The 19,538-nt window shown below is 40.6% G+C and overlaps 1 protein-coding gene across 2 annotated transcripts; it reads left to right on the top strand.

The window, feature by feature from the left end:
• The first annotated feature begins 1,112 nt into the window (after positions 1-1,112).
• usp36 (ubiquitin specific peptidase 36) lies at positions 1,113-17,492 on the top strand. 2 transcript variants are annotated; one of them, XM_080905138.1, is made up of 20 exons: positions 1,113-1,248; positions 4,846-5,111; positions 5,266-5,487; positions 5,937-6,047; positions 8,384-8,486; positions 8,564-8,631; positions 9,181-9,251; positions 9,359-9,441; positions 9,993-10,104; positions 10,202-10,342; positions 10,865-10,965; positions 11,063-11,201; positions 11,311-11,673; positions 11,965-12,189; positions 12,651-12,766; positions 12,928-13,623; positions 13,899-14,107; positions 14,339-14,524; positions 14,621-14,736; positions 15,331-17,492. In XM_080905138.1, exons 2-20 carry the CDS (start codon positions 4,859-4,861, stop codon positions 15,460-15,462), a joined length of 3,447 nt encoding a protein of 1,148 aa, XP_080761264.1. In that variant the 5' UTR covers positions 1,113-1,248; positions 4,846-4,858; the 3' UTR covers positions 15,463-17,492. The 2 variants fall into 2 exon arrangements, with proteins under 2 accessions (XP_080761264.1, XP_080761263.1); XM_080905137.1 differs by having other exon boundaries at positions 13,896-14,107.
• The last annotated feature ends 2,046 nt before the right edge of the window (positions 17,493-19,538 follow it).

The following is a 19,538-nucleotide window of genomic DNA, read 5'->3' as shown; positions in this document are numbered from 1 at the left end:
GTACTACATATAATTATTGGGAAAACACTTAAATTCTCTTTTTTTGATAAATAAAATATGTAAATGTAAGTGTATGTATATACTGTGGGAAAAAAATTTAATGGCCCATCGGCTTGGTCAGTGGAAAACAACAAGATCATTGAATTGTTCCCTTAATTTTTGTTGCAGTATATTTAAATAAAGAACACCATATATTTTCTTAACATTAGTAAAATACATTTTTGTTGGGAATAACAGATTGTAACCAATCATTTTTCTCGCACTGACGGTACTAAGATTGCCGTCAGTGTGGCGCAAATGTGACATGAATAATTAATATGAGAGTGTAAAAAGATTCGTCATTTGAAACTGTAGTCAAGTATGATGTGCTGGTTTCACATGGGACTTTTTTTTAAAGATAAGATGACTTTTGTATGCATAGCCATCTGAAACATTACTGTACATTTGACCCTTACAATTAAATTCATAAACCTCTTTCGGTGTGCTCAGTATTTTCATACCAGTACATGCAGCAAGCACACTTTGCTGCTAAATCTAAATGCCTAGGAATGTGCATTTAGTGCAGATCATCATGCATCATTTTAGCTTACTAAATCTGTAATTTAGAGACTCGTTTGAGGCAATCTACTGCCGCCTACTGGAGACAACAGCAACGTGACATTCACGAGCCAATCCATGTGCCCAGATCAAGCAAACATGAGTCCATTCAGCATTTCACAGCATGCAATCCTTTTTCACTGTAGATTTTAAATGCGTTACTATTCTAACATTAAAATGTCCTACTCTTAGGATAACACTGCTGGTCTTTGCAATGACAATCGAATGAAATGCAATCTTAGAAAGAAAAGCAAATGAAAAAGCATCATTAAAAATGTAAAATGGGGGGTTGCCCTCCTCTGGGAATTTTCATGAGCATGAGTAGCGGTGTGATTCAGGCCCTGCCATGTTTCCGCGCGTTTTTGTTGTTATATAAAAACATAATCAGGTATCGCGCATCAATGGTAAACAGCGCTGGCTGGAAGTCACGTGTAGCCCTCTCCCGACAGATCGACGTCACGTTAAGCGCCGATTGGCTGAACCTTTCGGCTACAGCGTGACCTGTGCTCTGATTGGTCCGTGATTCCTGTCAGTCATTTTTTTTCTATCGCCCTCTCATAATGCAGCATGGGCGAAAATACTAGATTGAAGAGCTTCATCTGAGGAAGCAGAGGCTTCTAGTTTAAATTATTTTGTCCCGTTGAGTGAAAGGTAAGTGAACGGAAAGGCGTATTCGTGTAATATCTGTTCGCTGCTTGTTTACGTGGTGCTGTCGTTGGGCTAAGAGGCGAGATGTGGCGGTTAGGGAGGTTTGTTAGCTACCTGGGTGCTGGGATGCTAACCACATTGCAGCACTGAGGGAGGCTGGCTTTCGCCACGTTAAGCTAGCTTGGCTGCTAACCGCGTTGCTCCACTGTTAAACGATTGAATAGCAGAACACGAATCAGTCGACAGCAGGGACAGATAAACGATTAAATATCGAGCAGTTGCGATATTTAGCGACGCTTCCTGTATAAATTTTAAACGGTTCAGGGCGAGATTAGCTGCGGCTGTAGATAAGCAAACTAGCATTCAAGCTTTGGTGATTGGCCCATAGTGGTGGGACCAGTAGGTGAGCAGCTACACCGGCTACTTCATGGAGCTCTTAACGACCTTTAGAAAAAACAAGACCTCAAACTAGCTTAAATTATGCGTCCAGGTAGATTTATAAGCAGGTCAAAACAATAAGCTGTGGGATTTAAGAAGTGAAATCTCTACACTTTGAGTGTGCTTGTGGGAGTGTGTTGAAGCGAGTGAGTAGCTTTTTGTAGATCTATATATTAAACCTGGAGTAGTCCAGTTTTGGGTTTTTTTTTGGTGTCATTAGACAAACCTTTGCAGCAAGTTCTTTAAGAGTGATCTGAACCCTCAGTTTTAAAAACATATAGGATGGCCCAATGCTCCTCTAGTGGTGGTGGGTGACTTGGATATGGGAGAAGGTGAGGGCTGAATGCATGTTTTCATATTCTGGTGTTTTGTTTTAATAGTTTATGGATTTTTTTTTCCTCTGTCGTTTGAGTAGTAGTTGAGAATGAATTATTTCAGGGATAAATTATGCTGAGTAAGTAATGTTAATTATCCAAAGCTTCTGTGGCTCAACAAGACAATAAATAAATAAAACATGTAAAGCTACCCGCTGTGGTGACCCCTTGTAAATAAATGCCCTTTTTTAATGATATATTGCCTTATATATATATATATATATATATTCAAAAAGAATCATTTTTTTAAAATGTTCTCATAGTTTGTTTTGTGTCATAATTCAACATTTTTGGTAGCCCTTGAAGTCACCTGCATCCAGCAGTAGTTTAGGCAGGATATGTGCACGATCTATGTATGCATAGTTTACGAAATGCAAATAAAGAGTCAGTATTGGGTAATGCAAGTATTCACTGGAGGGTACTTGAAAGTAATCCCACTGTCTCTACATTTTTTTTATTTTTTTTATTCTTTGTTTAAATATTAGTAGCTAACATAATTTGCTATTGACTGTCCATAAAAGCACTTAATAAACTAATTCAGCTGCAATCTATCCTACAAAAGTAAAAGCTAGTTTTGGTTGCTCACTTATTCGGAAAGGAGCGCGCCGCATGTTTACACAGGATGCCCTTCGTGATGCAATCCCAGAAGGAACTCTCAGGATCAAACTGAGGTTCTCCGAACTTTCACTGTGCAATATGGAGTCAATCTATCCTTTACGAGTCAGTTTTCTAAACATCTAAATTTAAGTTCAATATCAGTTGTGTTCCTACAAATTGAATGAAATATTTTCATATCAGTGTGAGGATTACCTTTTAAAATCGGAAACAACCAGGTTATAAGTTTTTAAACCCCTGTAAATAGGCTTTAAGTCGTATTGTTTAGTTTGACATTGCACTACATATTGATTACATAGGCAAAATGGCTTAACAAGACCTTACGCTTAATGACTGTCTGCCTGTGTACATCCCTTCCTTCATTGAATGGAATAGCCCTTTATTGTCATGGTACATGTACAACGAAAAAGGCAAAGGGCATTGATGGAAAGTGGAACAGAAAACAAAGCCATGCTAACATAAATTACCACATAAAGTGAAAACTTATTAAAGTTGGCTTTAAGATATCTGAAGTACTCTTAACATTAAAAAGCTTTACCAGTGTAATTTTATGCTTGATGTAAGCTTGAGTTGACAAGACGAGGAATTGTATTTGTTTTATTTTTGGATTTAATCGATTTTCTTTTTTTTCTCAAATTAAGCATCGGTGTAAGTAATTATTCCCAGATTATCACTGTTTGTGAAAACCTTCACTCACCTTAAAATGACCCGTGTCTTAAATAGCATCATTTGTTAGTTATGCAACCAGCATATCCCAAACAGCAGTCAGAAAGTTTCTGTGTTATCAGTAATGTGACACAATCGGATTAAACATCCGTGTTTTGGTCAGCGCATCAGCAGAGCTGCCTGTTTGGACGGTTGCATCACTGCAGTTAGCTCCCTCTCCCTGTGGGCTCTGTGCTTCTTAGTTGTATCAGTATCAGCAGCACGTGAAGGTCAGCATGCCCTTGTGCATACAATGCATGTTCGGCCCTCCTTCCCTCTTCATGACGTCACTGCCTACTCTGATGAGTAAGTCGTAGTGCTGTATTGTCTCTATGATGTAGCCTTCGCTTCTGTTTGTTTGTTTTTTTTTCCTTAGATGTTTTGTTGTCTTTATCTGGGGGGGACGGTATCATTTGTATGGGTAAACTGAGAGAAGATTGAATGTTTTACACACTCACCATCAAAATATGGCGTTGCTATGCTGTGTAATAATAGCTTACTCGTAAGTTTAAAAAGTAAGTCACAGGTTCAGCGATTGATAGTTGAATGTGTTACTCGAGGGATTGCAGGTCACCTACTCTCCGACCCTCTAATGCTCCCGTAGTTTGGAGTTGCTCTCTGTTAACTGCAATGATCAGCTGTGTAAACAATGTGTCACTCTTTCCTTTGGACTTTGATCTCCTCATTTCTTCCCGCTGCAGTCAGCCGGCCAGTCAACTTGATCGACTAACACCCTTCATCAGCTGTTTAGTTTAGCAGCCTGAATCAGAGCTCCTTTACAGCTGCCTGGTGTAAAGCAGCAGTTCTCAACACTAAAATGGTCTTTGTGTACATTAAGCTGCTTTTTATGTGTAGAAACAGTACATGGAAAACACTTTTAGGTTTACTGTTATTACTTGTTACTGTAGATCTCTAACTGTTGTGACAAAATTTAAGGAGCTACAGCTTTGCTGATTATGCACTCACTGGAGTCGAGAGGATGACAAAAAATTTGATTAGGTCAAAATGTGACTTGTATAAATGTAATTTGGCAGTTAACTACAGCTGCTCACACCTTATGTGTAAGCATAAATGCTCTCCCTCTCCTATCCCATACACTCCCCCACCCTATGTTACATCTGATGCCTTGCATAACTGCAGGGACAGCTGCCAAGACCCAGCTGGAAGCACTCAGTCCTTATCTCTCTTGTAAGGTGATGTCAGAAAATGTGCCTAGAGAGGTGCCCACTGGAGGGCAAACAAACGGGCTTAATTTATTAGCTATGAGAGCAATTTAACTTGTATTTGCAGGTTTAATTTTGCTCATGTTTAACTCTGAAACAAAGTAATTTTGTGTGAGCATTTTTTGCAGATATAAAAAAAAAAGGATGGCATGTCATTGATATCATTGAAATGGTACATTTTTATTTTTATTTTTTTGTGCAGTCTTGAGAAGTGATGCTGACACTCAATCTGTTTGTCCCCACAGTGATGTTCCAACAATGCCGATAGTGGATAAACTCAAGGAGGCTTTAAAACCTGGCCGAAAGGACACAGGCGATGAGGGTGACCTCAACAAGCTATTGGCCTCTTCTGCCAAGAAGGTCCTTTTGCAGAAAATAGAGTTTGAGCCTGCCACCAAGGGGTTCTCCTATCAGCTCGACAGCCTAAAGAACAAGTATGTGATCCTCAATCCTAGGACTGAGGGTGCTACAGCACAGAAAGCTGCAGAGCCTGCTCAAATTAAGAGGCAAGGTAAGCTCTCAAAATGAACTGAAAATTGAGCAGAATTTGATGGCCTGACATTTTCCATGTTTGACCTTTTGTTCTTTGATGCTTACCCTGAAAGCTCAGTTCTGGCGTTCTGTCCTCGGCTAATGTCACAAAATTGCCTGTACCCCTTCTTTAGTCTTAGAGAATGTGGTCGGGGGCCAGAGCGATGGGATCCCTGCTCCGCAGAAGATGCTCTTTCCGGGGAACAAGATCACCCTTAAGTGGGAGCGTGTGTACAGGGTGGGAGCCGGCCTCCATAACCTTGGAAACACCTGCTTCCTCAATTCCACAGTGCAGTGTCTCACCTACACGCCGCCACTTGCCAACTACTTACTCTCAAAGGAGCACAGCCGTGTCTGTGAGTAGATTTACTATCCTATTTACTTATTTTTTTTTTTATTTTAAACACTAACAGTTTCTCACACAGTTTGGGGAATTACTTTTACCTGGCCTATATCCCTGTGTGTGCCTGAAGAAGGAAAAACAAGAAGTGTAGCTTCATTTGGTTCAGCTAGTTTATTTTGAGCTCCCAATCATCCAGGGATTTCCTTACCTGGATGATTGTGCATGCATCAAGACATTTATTATTTGGAGCGTTTTTGTTTTTGTTTTTTTTTTACTCGTTTTGATCATCTCATTCAAACAGACTCTATATAAAAGATTAACATATTGTAATATCAGCAGCTGGTTTGTGGAATGCCTTTTAACCCCTTAAATTTGAGTTAAAGGTATTGTTTTTGTATTTAATGCTAACACCTGCTTATACTTTTATGTTATGTGTAACTCCTCTTCCTCTTTGTTGTTCAGGTCACCAGTCAGGCTTCTGTATGATCTGTGTAATGCAGAACCATATCATCCAAGCCTTCGCCAACACAGGCAACGCCATTAAGCCCGTCTCCTTCATTAGAGACTTAAAAAGTAAGATCGCCCTCCTTTAACAGTGCCTGAGCAGTTTATGCCTTCTAGGTTTATCTCAGACGTCACATTTATTGGTTGGCTACTCTCAAGGGTAATGTGTTGCAACAGTGTCCCGTATGACAACAATGGGCAGTAACTGCAGTATAGAAGTGGAGCAGTGAGACTGCAGTTAGTGAATGAATCCCACGTAGACAGTAGCGATGAGGTGTGAGTAGTGCCCTGACACGGCGAGTTACTGTGCTGTAGTTTCATTGCACCCTAGTCCCCTCCCTACCTGGCTGCTTCCTCCTTATGTGATGCTGCAATCATGTCTCCACCTCCTGTGCCTCATTTTCTCTGCCTCCCTCCTTTCCCAATGCCCTTTCTGTCTCCTTGTGACTGCGGGCTTTAGCACAAAAATGTACAGGCCACCTGCTTTCTCCCCCCCATCAGAGCTCAGGATGCGCTGTATGTGTGTTCAGGTTTTTTATACATTGATTTAGCTAGTGGCCTCCTCTGTAGCTTAAAATGTGCCGCTAATGCTGGAACAGTTTAAATGCACACATTGAAATATCAACCTCAGTATTTCTAGTCCAACTCTAAAGCCCATTAATACAGTGCCATATCACTGCACAAAAACAAAAGAGCTTACTGCTGCCGATTCCTGAACTGCCACCAGATCTCACAGCTGAGGTTTCACAAACAAAATAAAAACACGACACACCAGTATTAATGCCCACAGCTTTAATGTCTTCAAGATGTTGCCTCTCTCCTCTCCTGGAAGTGCCTGGAATAGATCATTAGTGCTTGATGTATTATATTCCTTTTTCCCCACTCTCGGGTGACTCATTGTTGTGAATGTGCAGGGGTGCTATGCTGGGAATATGTTGATGACCACATTCTAATAGCTCATCCAGTTTTCCATTAGGAAATAACAGTAGGGTACATTATCTCTACTATGAGACTCTTACTGCAGATTAGACGCCGCTCTGTAACCATAACATGTTTATTGGGTCATTATGCCATGGTCTGGGTGAAAGCTCTAGTTTGATTGGCTGCAGGGTGTACTGTATTTCCTGATAAAGGACCTTTATGTAGTTACAGTGAAACAGCCAGCCCACTGTTTGAAATGAATGTGCTGACCTAACCTGTTTCTATAATAGTTACAAAAAAGTGTGACTGTTAACCTGGGGAAAATGACAACTTGGATGGCTGGAGTGTAGCTAAAGAGACTGGACACAAAGGACAGGAGGTGCTAGTTTCTAAAGGAAGAAACAAAGGACTGCTAGAGTTTTGTACTGTCCAGTTTGCCAGTGTAGGAAGAGTATAGTGCCAGCCTATAAAAGGAGTGGTATTTATCATATTACCTCGACATGCATGTATTTCCTTTGAGTGCCGAGAGAGAGCCGATGAATCGGCTCACTGATTGTTGTACATCACTACTATCTGTATTAGCCATTCACTTTATAAGTGTGCACATGTGCCGTGTCATATTTTAATAGTTAAATGACTATAATCAGTTATTCTTGTTATGAAGACTATAGAGAGAACCTAATTTTACGTTGTGGGCCAGTTCAGTTAAATCTCAGTGGGTCAGACAAATCGGTTAATTACCTAATGACCATTTAAAAAAACCTGATGTGTTCTCCTTAAGTCTTCATGTTTCTGCATTGTAAAGAAATGCTGCTGTAGTAAATGAAAGTAAAAAGCATTGCTGTTAGACTTTGTCTATAAGAAATAAAGTTGTAAACATTAAAAGCACTTGTAACTCCTTCCTGATCTTTGACGTGTAATTAAAACAACAACAAAAATAAAAAAAATAATAGAAAAAAATCTTTGAATTAACAGCAAAATTCAGTTTTTACATTTTGTTTGTGTATAAATAAAAACATTTCTGTAGAAAATTATGGAAAACAATAACTTTTCTGTTATTTAATAATGAAAATATTACTTCAATTTGTGACCTTTAATGGTTTACTTTGGTGTCTATCAGGCCATAAGTGATAAGCTGTCATGCTATAAATAAGAAATGAATTTTTTGTTAGGTTTTTTTATTTTTAATGAACCTCTACAGTTTCTTGCTTTGCTTTCACTTATTGTCAGAAATCACGATATGTAACAAATGTCTGTGACCTCAGTCAGATAATCTGGGTAGTCAGTGGTTGATCTATTTCTTTAATGAGCCTGTGGGTCATTGCAGTTCATCAACATTTTATCAAATACAAGGAACATTATTGACAAGTTGGAAAGTGAGAGACGCCTTTCTCTGAGCCTCCCTGTCTCAGTAAGTGCGAGGCTAGAGGAAAAATGTAACTCTGGTAAAGCATGAAATCTGACAGGCTCTTTGTCGTCCACAGAAATTGCAAGACATTTTCGCTTTGGTAGTCAAGAGGACGCCCATGAATTTTTGCGGTACACCATCGATGCCATGCAGAAAGCCTGTCTCAATGGCTATCCGAAGTAAGGATTTATGCTTCTTATGATATTTGTTTAGTCATTAGTCATTACATGAATAACTTTTGTCTTTGTGTTTTTAGGCTTGACAGGCAGACCCAGGCCACGACACTGGTTCACCAGATCTTTGGAGGTTACCTCAGGTCAAGAGGTATTGACTGATGAATAAACACGCAGCTCAGGCTAATATAATCTTTTTAGTCATGCATGGAAAACAGAGAGGTGTCATATGTGTGTATCTTACCTTGGCTTAAGATGCAGGTATCCTGTGTAATTATTTTATTTATTTTTTTAGAAAAAGACACTACATTGTCAAAATTTATTTAACTATTCAATCTCTGTGTTTTACTTAAGAACCCACTGCTCAAATATTCTAATTTAAATTGAATTTAAATCTTATTAAAAGAGACATTCATTATGATTAACTTTCATATTGAAAGTGAGAGGTTAAGGAACAGTTCGTGTAATTTCTTTTATGTGGGTTCAAGAGTTTCGCTTGTTCTATAATGGAAAAATAGAAACGAGTTAAAATGTAAAAGGAATTTCCCCTTAAAGTTTGCTCTAATAGTCAGATGAGGTTGTTTGAGGTGCCTGACAGTTTCATGTTTACAGGAAATTGAACTGAGGTTGCTGCAGCTTCAACAGATTTTACTTACAAGTACTGTCAGAAGAGTGAGACTTGTTTTTTTTTGCCTTTCAGTAAAATGCTCTATTTGTAAAAGTGTCTCAGATACGTACGATCCTTACCTGGATATCGCCGTTGAGATTCGGGTATGTTGCACGATATCTCCTTATTGTATAACGTTTATTTTCATGGAAATGTTCATGTTTCTGTCTTTGGAAAGTTTGGTAACGTAATTTCTGTTGTGTTGTTTTAGCAAGCAGCAAACATAGTGCGAGCCTTGGAACTGTTTGTTAAACCAGATGTTTTAAGTGGAGAGAATGCCTACATGTGTGCCAAGTAAGTTCCCCTCTCATGTAGTCAGAAATGATTCAAAATACTTTCACCAGACACTTCATTAGGTACACCTTGTTAGTACTGGGTTGGACCCCATTTTGGCTTCAGAGCTGCTTTGATTCTTTGTGGCACGTATTCAGCAAGGTGCCTCTTGGGCCATATTGACATGATGGCATCACACAGCTGCAGATTTGTTGGTAGCACATCGGTGATGCAGATCAGTATAACTGCAGTAGCTCAGTAGTTTCCGAAATAGACTGGTTGTTGATGGCAGACGGGCCAAACCACGTTCAAAGTAATTTAAATCACCTTTCTTCTCCATTCTGATGCACAGTTTCAACTTCAGCAGGTCGTTGTGACCATGTGTACGTACCTAAATGCATTTAGTCGTTACCATGTGAATGGCTGACTAGATGTTTACATTAAGCAGTTGAACAAGTGTATCTAACAAAGTCAGTGGTGAGTGTAAATCTTAAAATTTTTGGGGAAAAGGTCTTAAAATTAAAAAAAGATTAAAGAGTGTCGTCATAATTTTTATTTTTCGTCCTCTTCAGGTGCAAAAAGAAAGTGCCGGCCACCAAGCGCTTCACAGTGCATCGAACATCCAACGTACTCACCCTTTCACTGAAGAGGTTTGCAAACTTCAGCGGTGGAAAAATAACAAAGGTTAAAGAATTTTCACGACACGGACTGATTTTTAGCAAAACTGCCTCATTCCTCTATATATCTCACACCTTTCTGTCATTTTCTTCTTCTTTTTCAGGATGTTGGTTACCCAGAATTTCTAAACATCCGCCCTTACATGTCTCAGAGCTCAGGCGATCCTGTCATGTACGGCCTCTATGCTGTTCTGGTGCATTCAGGCTACAGTTGTCATGCTGGACACTACTACTGCTATGTGAAGGTAAGACGGTATAGATAAACAATCTTTTTAGTGTGCGTGTGACAGGAACGTGAAGGAAAATTGGCTTTAAAAATCCTTCCACTCCGTCTTGTGGATTCCGATCGGGAAAGGTGACAAATTAGGTGTCAGCGATCTGAATTTAAAGTTCCTTTTCTACACTGTTTGTGAAAGCTTGTTGTGAAACTTTCCCATTAATACGTCAGTTTTGTGGAGTCAGAAGTGACTATATGTGGACAAGAGAGTGGATTGTTAATAGCTTACCATAGCAGACCTGGATATAACAAGCTGTATCCATCGAATATACCAGTACAACACATTTACACAGATAGCTGCCAGTTTTTGCCAAATATCGATCTTCACCAAAAGTCAGGGTCACATTGGTTTCTCTCAGTTCCTTTTTAAAAGCTAAAAGTTAACAAATCCCTTTCACAGCTAAACTAGTGATTAAGATTTGAGAGCTTTAGTTATCTTTACAGGGAAAATGGCTTTATTTTATGTTTCTTCCCTCTTTTATCCTCACAGGCAAGCAATGGACAATGGTACCAAATGAATGATTCAATGGTGCACTCAAGTAACATCAAAGTGGTCTTGAACCAGCAGGCTTATGTGCTTTTCTACTTGAGGTGAGACGGTAGCGAGTGATGCAAGAGATCAAAAAAGATGTCTGTACCTCCTGGATGTGCAGTCCAACAAACTAGAGTCTGTGTTTGTGTGTTAAAGGATACCTGAAACCAAGAAAAATGCAGATGGGCAGACCACCAAGCAGGGGATGTTGTATTCCGGGAAGAATACGGCACCATCGGAACAGATAAAGAGGTCCAACTTGAACGGGCCTCTCTCTTCCCCACAGGTGAAAAAGGTATAAGAAATATTTGGCTTTTTGTAAAATAGTAAATGTATGTGTTAAACTTTCTAGCTTTTAACATTCTGGATAAAAAATGTAAGAAAAGTCCTCGTTTTCTTGATAGAAACTTGAGCCAGCCCAGCTGCGCAAGATCCAGTCGATGGACGGTGGTTTGGGTTTGCCCATTTCCAGGAACGGTGTGAGCACTCAGCCACAGCCCCGACTGTCCAACTGGACATCCTCTTCCAACGGTCTGCCAAAGCTGCCGGGTGGACCCGCAGTTATAGAGGAACCTTTCAAGAAGGTGAAGAAGCCCTCTTCGCAGAGCCAGCTGCCATCCCGCAGCAGCACTCCGACCCCTTCCAACAACGGGGTCAGCAGAACGGAGGGAGATAAAAAACAAGGTGGAGAAGGCAGAGGCATGGCAGCGTCTACCTCATTTAAGTCTTTGTCTGACTCCTCCTCTGCTGACACCACTGAGTCAAAGGTACGGTATAAAGTCAACAAGCATGAATACAAATGTTACATTAAGGGTGAAATCTTGACAGGGATTTTTAATTTTGATCATCAGGTAATAAAAAATACTCAAAATATTTGAGTGCTGTGAAAAGCAGTGGCATTTCTTTAGGGAAACATGCTTTCCTACAGAGATTCAGTCTACAGTAGCATGAAAACAAGGATTCTCTCACATTTCAGAAGCCATGTTTGATGTAAAAGATCAGATCTGCAGCTTCACAAAAGCATAACCGCCACCTTTGGTTTTCTCTCTCTGGACCAGGACTCCATTGGTCCCAAAAGTGCACCAGTAGGAGAGACTCCCTCCACTCCTCGGAAAGGCTCCAGCGGCCTGGCGTCTCCAGCAAGGAGCGTGGAGCGCTCTCAGAGCACAGAGGAGCAGAAGACGGCAAAAATTAAACCCCCGGCTCTCGGCAACATCACATCTGAAGCCACCAGCACCATGTCACCTCCACCTGCCAAGAAGCTTGCCCTGTCGGCCAAGAAGGTGAACGTCATCCCCATCCACAGCAGTTGCCTCACTTCCTGTCTTACTACAAACTCATAATAATTCTGCTTCCTGTCGTGTAACGCCACACCTGCTGTCACAAATTGCACCGTTGATTTCAATTAGTCTTTTTTATTCAGGCAAGTTAAAGAGTGGTGTTGTGTTACGTTTTATGCCTTTTATGTAATGTCTTATTTCTCCAGTGTACCGTCTAATCAACCACATGTTAGCACTTGTTTAAAGTTTGTCTTCTTTTCCTTTAGTTTGTTCTTTTTTCCTAATCATTTCTAATTCTTCTCTGCCATACCCTTTCTACTTTGTTTTCCTCTCTCCACCCCCCCCCCCAATCATCCTTTTAATCACCCTGTTTTTTTCCTTTATTTACTCTCTTCCTTATTTTTGTCACACTCATGGCTATTTTCTTTAGACCACCAAGTTTTTATTTATGTCGATAACTGCAGGCTCGCAGCTGGAGTCCGAACAGCATTGATGTTCTGCCCCGTTTGCCGTCCAGTGACCCCATGCATCAAAATCAACTTAACTCCCTCACCCTTGCCTCACCCACTCCCACTCACAGGTATGTATATGGAAACCTGTTTCGTATTGCGAATACTCACACTAGGCATGGTTGAGTTGTACAGTCCTCTGCCACTTAGGGGGTCAGTATACTCTTAATGTGAGTGTATCCATTCAAATTTTGACACCCAAAAACAAAGACGATCCTGATTTCTTTTCCAGAGCTGATCCATTCCATTCATGTAAAGTCCAATCATCACCTTTAGCCCATTCAACTGGATCCTTCAAACTGCAGAGTCCTCAGAAACAGTCCCTTTTCTCCACACTGCAAAAGCCAAGCGTGAGCCTTCCTCCTAAAACAAACGGTCTTCACTGTCCAGGCCCAAAGAGTCCCAAGTCTTCCAACAAGCTCAACTCAGTGGTTCAAGAACCAGACCTTGACGACCCTCCCGCTCAAAATGTCAAACACAAAAAGAAGAAGAGGAAGCGGCGGCATTCTGAGGTGGAGAGCGTCCCAGAGCCAGTCACATCCCCAGCTCCACAAACACAGTGCACTGCAGCAGAGTCCGATGGCGAGAAGAGGTGCAAGAGGAAAAAGAAGAAGCGAAAGCGGCTGGACGAAGACGGAGAGAAGGCGAAGGAGCGGGCGTGTGTCTCGTCTCATTTGGACACGTCAAGCCAGGAGGAGGACTGGTGTCAGAGTGGCATGTGGAGCCTGACCCCTCAGTCCAGTGCAGAAGAGTCTAAGAAAAAGCCTCAGTTATCCGCTACAACTCCATCGCAGTGTGAGTCAAACCGGAAAAAGCAGGAAACGGATTGTGTGTTGAAGAAGAAGAAAAAGAAGAAAAAGAAAGACAATGTGGGTCAGTCAGGAGACGCTCTGCAGGATACAGTGTCTGCACGCTCTACAACAGAAAGGTTGGTTCGAGTCTGGTTATGTTTGTTCTTCACCTGAAGTTGAGTTCGTGTGTAAAGCTCTCAGAAAGTCTACATTACTGGCTTGACTCTAGGAATCAAGAACTTTTCTAAATGTGTTATCATTATTCATAACTCTCATAAAGGACTTGAAATAAGATTCTTTTTCATTAAATATTTGATCTTCTCACCCTTAAGGGTTAAGAGTGAGACAAAGTAGTTGCTTCTGCTATATGCCTTTCATTACCTCGATCTCTCATCTGCTTTTTCCCCAGAAGCAGTTCTGAGATGAAGCCCACAGGGAGCCAGAAAGATACAGGAGATTTATTAAAAGTAAAAAAGAAATTAAAAGTGAAGAAGAGGCTAAAAGAAGAGATGCAGCAGTGGGAGGAGAGCAAGCATTGTCCTGATGCTGAGACTGAAGCATCGGAGCCCCCGTACAAAAAGAAAACGATGGAGAAGGACAGAATAAACAAAGAAAGCACAGGTGTGTGAGCGAGAACTTAACATTACATCGATTACCTGTGGAGTGTCAATGTAAAATTTTGATTGGAGCCATTTGACAAAATCACTTTGCACCTCTGCAGCCTTTCAGCCTTTCTGTGGAGTGACCAGTCATTCTACTTTTGTGCAGAGTGTGACTCATTGCATTTTGAGAATGTCAGATTTAATCACAGTTCTGTGATTTTGTTTTGTTTTGTTTTTTCTCAATTCCCAGCCACAGTGGTAGTGTGGGACAGCCAAGTGAAGGACGGCTACAAGCGCAGCGTGGCACCAGCGGCTGATGGAAGTACATCGGATGGCTCGACCCGCGCCGCACCCGTAGCTTGGGATGGGAAAAAGACGAGTAGTGTGGTAGAAGAGCTGCTCAGGAACGCGTCGGATAAAGCCTACGGAGCCAATGGTGAGATGCAGAGTCATATTTGTGTTTTTAAATGCAATTTTAAAGAAAATGTGTTTTTAAAGACCCTAAAGGGTGTCAGTGTCTTGTCTTCACTAGTCCTCAGTTGGGATGGTGAGGTCTCTGCTGTCAGCAGAGATGCCATTGAAGATGCCCGCGATGCCAGGTGTGACACTGTGATCGACGAGTGGGATGAAGACTTCGACAGGGGAAAGGTGAGGGGTGAAATGCAACATGAAAAAAGTCATTGTCTGTCTGTTCAGTTCACAAGAATCTGTACTGCTGCATTAGAATTAGTTAGATTTCAGTGAAACTTGCACACAGTGATCACCTAATGAGTCTTTACTCAAAACGTGCATGAGGTCAAAGTTACATTTGTCATTTCACAGGCAAATTTAGTGCCACTAACCAGACTTTTTATTGTACTATTCTTAGTTAGCGTATTGTCTGTCTTGTCTTAATGTTGGTTTAAAATGGAGCACTGTAACAAAAAATAATTTCCCCCAGGGATCAATAAAGTATTCTGATTCTGATTCAGACACGTTGTTGCTCTTGGGACCTAAACAGTTACTTGTGACACTTTGCATGTATATTGTGCAATCAAGTACGATCCCTGGAAAGATTGTCTAAAAATGTGTTGTTGTAATCTCTGTTATTAAACAACACAGCGCCCCTATTTCTCTCTATGATGGCCAGTTTTTACCCTGCTTTCCTGTTTAGTATTTTGATTATTAACAACTAAAATACTTCTCCGAGACGATATGCAATTATTTAATTTTAATTTTGTCCCCTTTTCCTCTTATTAACAGGTGAAGAAAGTAAAGCAGTATAAAAGAGAGAAGTGGAGAGGGGCCAGCAGCATGTTCCAGAAGATTCAGGACAGGCGGAACAAGTGGTCTGTAACACCCGGAGGGAAGAGAGTTTTTGGAGTCCGACGCTGAGAGTCCAGATTGCTGCTGAAGTCTTGCTGACTTGAAATTGAGACAGAAAATACTTTTCTTACCAAACTCATTTACCCAATCTCTCTCTCTCCCTCTCTCTTTTTTCTTTTGTCTTTTGTTTGTTTAATCCCCCATATTCAAGAATAAGATATGTGCCAAAAGCAGTACACATTACTGCATCAGCAGTCTGCCAACACAACTTTTAAACTAATCAATGTGAAATATTGTTTTCAGCAGACAGCTGAATTTCACTATCTCCCCTTTAGATGCCGCCATGAGCAGCTTAAAGTTTTCTATGCATTCAGTATTTAATTGAAAATCCTTACATCACGAACATCACGTCAATATCGCGCTAGATTTGTGTCCTTTGAGCCCCGATTATTTCCCTGAAAATGTGCTACCATGAAATACAAAAAGCTTTACCTTAATTGTGAAAGGTAGGCTGTGACTCATTGGCCTCGCTGAAAACTGCGCTGAAAACGCAATCTGAGCAAAAAAAGTGACTTTTTTAACAAAAAATGAAATTATTCTATGTCAAATAACAAAGCTGGACTCATTCATTATTCTTGTTTTAGATTTCTTAAATATTTTTATGTTATTATTATTTTTTCTCATAAGTTGGGATTTTATTTTGTACTCTAGTGTCTGTACCACACTGCTTCTTTTTAAGGACCGAGTTTTGCCTGCATATTGTTGGTAAAATTGAGGTTTAAAATAGCCACTGTTTCCTCATTACGCATGCCTAAACTGGTTCAAAACCCATTTTAAATGAAGGGTCGTTTGTAGTTGCGCAGTTCTTGTTACACACGTGATTTTTCCCTTCCTTACCAAGTTCAGCTTTAATGTTAATACATTAATAATACAAAGGAATGCTCGGTGTCATCGATATGGAGGAAACGCATCGGATGCTGTTAGTTTTATTTTTTATTCATGAGTTATTGTTTTCTTACAGCTCGGTGCAATTGTTGTGTGCGTCGTAGAGGCCGGCGTTTCTGGAGGAACTCTCGTTGGCGCAGTTAATTTTCTACTGTGCAGCTATCCAACTATGTAGCTCATCTCATCAGTTCTTCATTTAGAGAAGCTCAGTTTGGAAACATGTTTTTGTTTTCTGTAAAGAAGGAAAAAAACTCCTTCACCACTATACTGCAATTAAAGGGTTACATTTTATACTTCTGGCACTGTGTTATGATGCGATAACTACATGATGAGATCTTCTTGTCCCCTTGTATCTTATACCTCTATGCAATTTTTCTGACAGTCATGCTCGCCGTCTAGAAACTGGGCTGAGACTCAGGAACCCAGAACCTCCTGTATTCCCATCTCCACCCTTGATCAGACCCCATTTCATGTAGGAGTCATCCCTGGACCTAAGCCGCCTCGTTGCATCCTGTACATCCTATAAACAACTGTTTTATACAAAATATATCAGGTGTGGAATCCATCTAATCATCTTGCACCAGTTTGGGCACAGATGTGTAGAGAAACTAAAGTTAAATAAACAAATGCTTTGCCAGTGTAGATTGTACAGTCCATCTTGTGCTACCAGTGTTTCCCCCACCCCGACAACGCTGTAAAGATTTACCCACGCATTTCTTTTCATTCTAGAGATGTTGCCTTGAATTGGCTATAAAAAGCATAGGTTTTAATGTTATAAATATGTAATTTAAAGAAGATCTTTACTGTGCTACTAAATACTCAGAGTAGTCGGTGGGTGTTGAGAATTTATCTACAAGTGTGTTTGTTCAGTTGTGTGTAAGAGAGACATTTGTTTTTCATGCAAGTCCTTCCTTATGTCACTGTAATGTGTACAGTACAAGAGGGGCAGTGTCATTTCCAAAGGATAGCTGTGAAGTGGACTGGCAGATGAACATTTACTGGCGTGAATGGACAGTCCACATGTTTGCATTGATGGTTCCATATTTTGCACCACCTTTTCTGACCAGAGAAGAGAGCTTTCATAATGAAAGTAGCTCTTACCTCGTAATAGCTAACTGAAAAGGTGCAATAAAGTTGTGACTTTTGTGAGCTGATTGTGGGGTTTTTTTTTTCTCTTTGTCTTCCTCTGCTTTTTCCAAATATACAAATGGTATGTGGGTAAACAGCACAAATAGGGTCAGCATCACTGTTTAAGAAGGGTTCTTTCTTTAAGAAAGTCTGACTTACTAAAAGAGGTGCATGTATGTTGTATTGCCTTTATCTATGGAAGCTGAACCACTTACTGCACTTTCTTGTTAATACAGCATGCTGCTGGTTGGGTTACATTTAAAATGGACCTCAAAACCATTTGTGTACCATTTCAAGGAAACATGGTGCTCAATGCAATTGCAAGAAATTGTGCATGATGTTCAAATTTTGATTTAAACAGATCTGACGAATTAGGGTGAGCTCTGACTGGGAAACCAAAAACTTGTAACCCACAGGCAAAGCTCTAAAGTATACACTGCTTTCTTGTCTTTTTTCTGTCTGAAAAGGACTCTAATCTACAGGATGAACAACCTAACAAGTCCTAAAACTACAGATGGAAACCAGATCTCATTAGCAGGACGTTTACTGTGGGTGATAGATCAAGTCTCTCATTCACTTTTGTATAATCACTTATTTTTGTAATAGGGGGAGATGCTGCTGACCAACTAAGTTGGGGAGTTTTTGGTTTGTTTTTTTTATTTGACATTTCAGACCAACCCATCTTTTACCTCCAGTCTGTGGCTATGATGTATGAGAGATACCAGTTGGATTTATGGATGCCCAATCCCTTCCAGATTTCTAGGGCTTCCTGAGCAGACTTTGCATACTCTTCCTGTGCTTGGGTGGGATTTGTCCAATTACTCTGGTTTCCTCCTGAATTACAAAAATATGTCAGCTGGTGATTCTCAGTTGGCTGCAGGTGTAAATGCAAGGTAGATGAAGCATGCAAGTACAGAATAAAGTGCTGTGTGAATATGTGTGGCAAAGGTAATGTTGCTGCAGTATAGAGTGTTTTGAGTGGTTCAGCAGCTTCTTAATGCCAACATCATATAATCACATAGCAGTAACCCAATGCATTTAGCCATGTAGAGATGGTCAAGATCACCTGCTGAGAAACAAGGTAAGCATCAGAATGAGGCAGAAATTAAGCTTAAGTGTAAGTTCAATAAGGAGGTATCTGTAGTCACTCATCTGTCTGTTTTCCTGTGTATTCAGCTGCTTTTCTGTTGTTTACAGGACTACTGCTTTCCCATGCTGTCAATCTCATTTCTGACATCATTACTCTAGTCCAATCAATTCTCGCCTGCCTTCTTTGAGCCAAAAGCCTCGGCTTTGCATGGTTTAAATCTGTGCTCCCTGCCATTCTCCCTTTCAGATTCTCTTTCATGCAACCCACCTCCTCCCCATCTCCACTTCAGTTACCTCAGCCACAGCTCTATTCAAGCCTCAGTCTTCATCTTTACCACCATTTGTGGAGGTCCTGTCTTAAATCCTATCACTGCTGGGATTCTGTTCTGCCATGATGGGTCATTTGGTGTCTAATCGCCCAATACGCTAATTTCTTTATCTCAGTAAATCATGTTTAGCTCTCTCCTTATTGAAATGTGATTTAAGTAATTTCGAACATGGCATGTTGGGGTCAGACCAGGGGTCCAAGGTTCACAGAGAACGGTCAGAAAAACAGCAAATATTTATGAGTGGAAGAAGTAAGAGGAAAAGGACTGCTTCAAGCTGATAGGAAGGCAACAGTAATTCAAATAACCACTCATTAGCTCCAGAGGAGCATCTTTAATTGCACAACATGTAGAGCATGTTAGCAGATGGACTACAGCAGCAGAAGACCACACCAGGGCCACTTCTGCACCGTGTTCACTTTATGCCACAAAGGACTATCGTTAGCAGCGGCCACTGAGTTTGTTCTACTCCATCTGTGTTTTTCTCTTGGAAAACAGGGATGAAGTTGCTCTGGTGAGCAACTGAAGTCTATTCATTAGCTCAAAAGGAAGATTTATTTACGTCTGGGAGCTAAAAGAGACTGAATAACGCTCCAATAAACAGAGGATCACCTAAATCTGTTTTGCTTCTCGCATTACATTTAGTAATTTTCTCAT

This window comes from Rhamphochromis sp. 'chilingali' (assembly GCF_963969265.1).
Source record: "Rhamphochromis sp. 'chilingali' genome assembly, chromosome: 15".
In the NCBI taxonomy this organism is placed as follows: domain Eukaryota; kingdom Metazoa; phylum Chordata; class Actinopteri; order Cichliformes; family Cichlidae; genus Rhamphochromis; species Rhamphochromis sp. 'chilingali'.
This window is presented reverse-complemented; position numbering and strand designations above follow the sequence as displayed.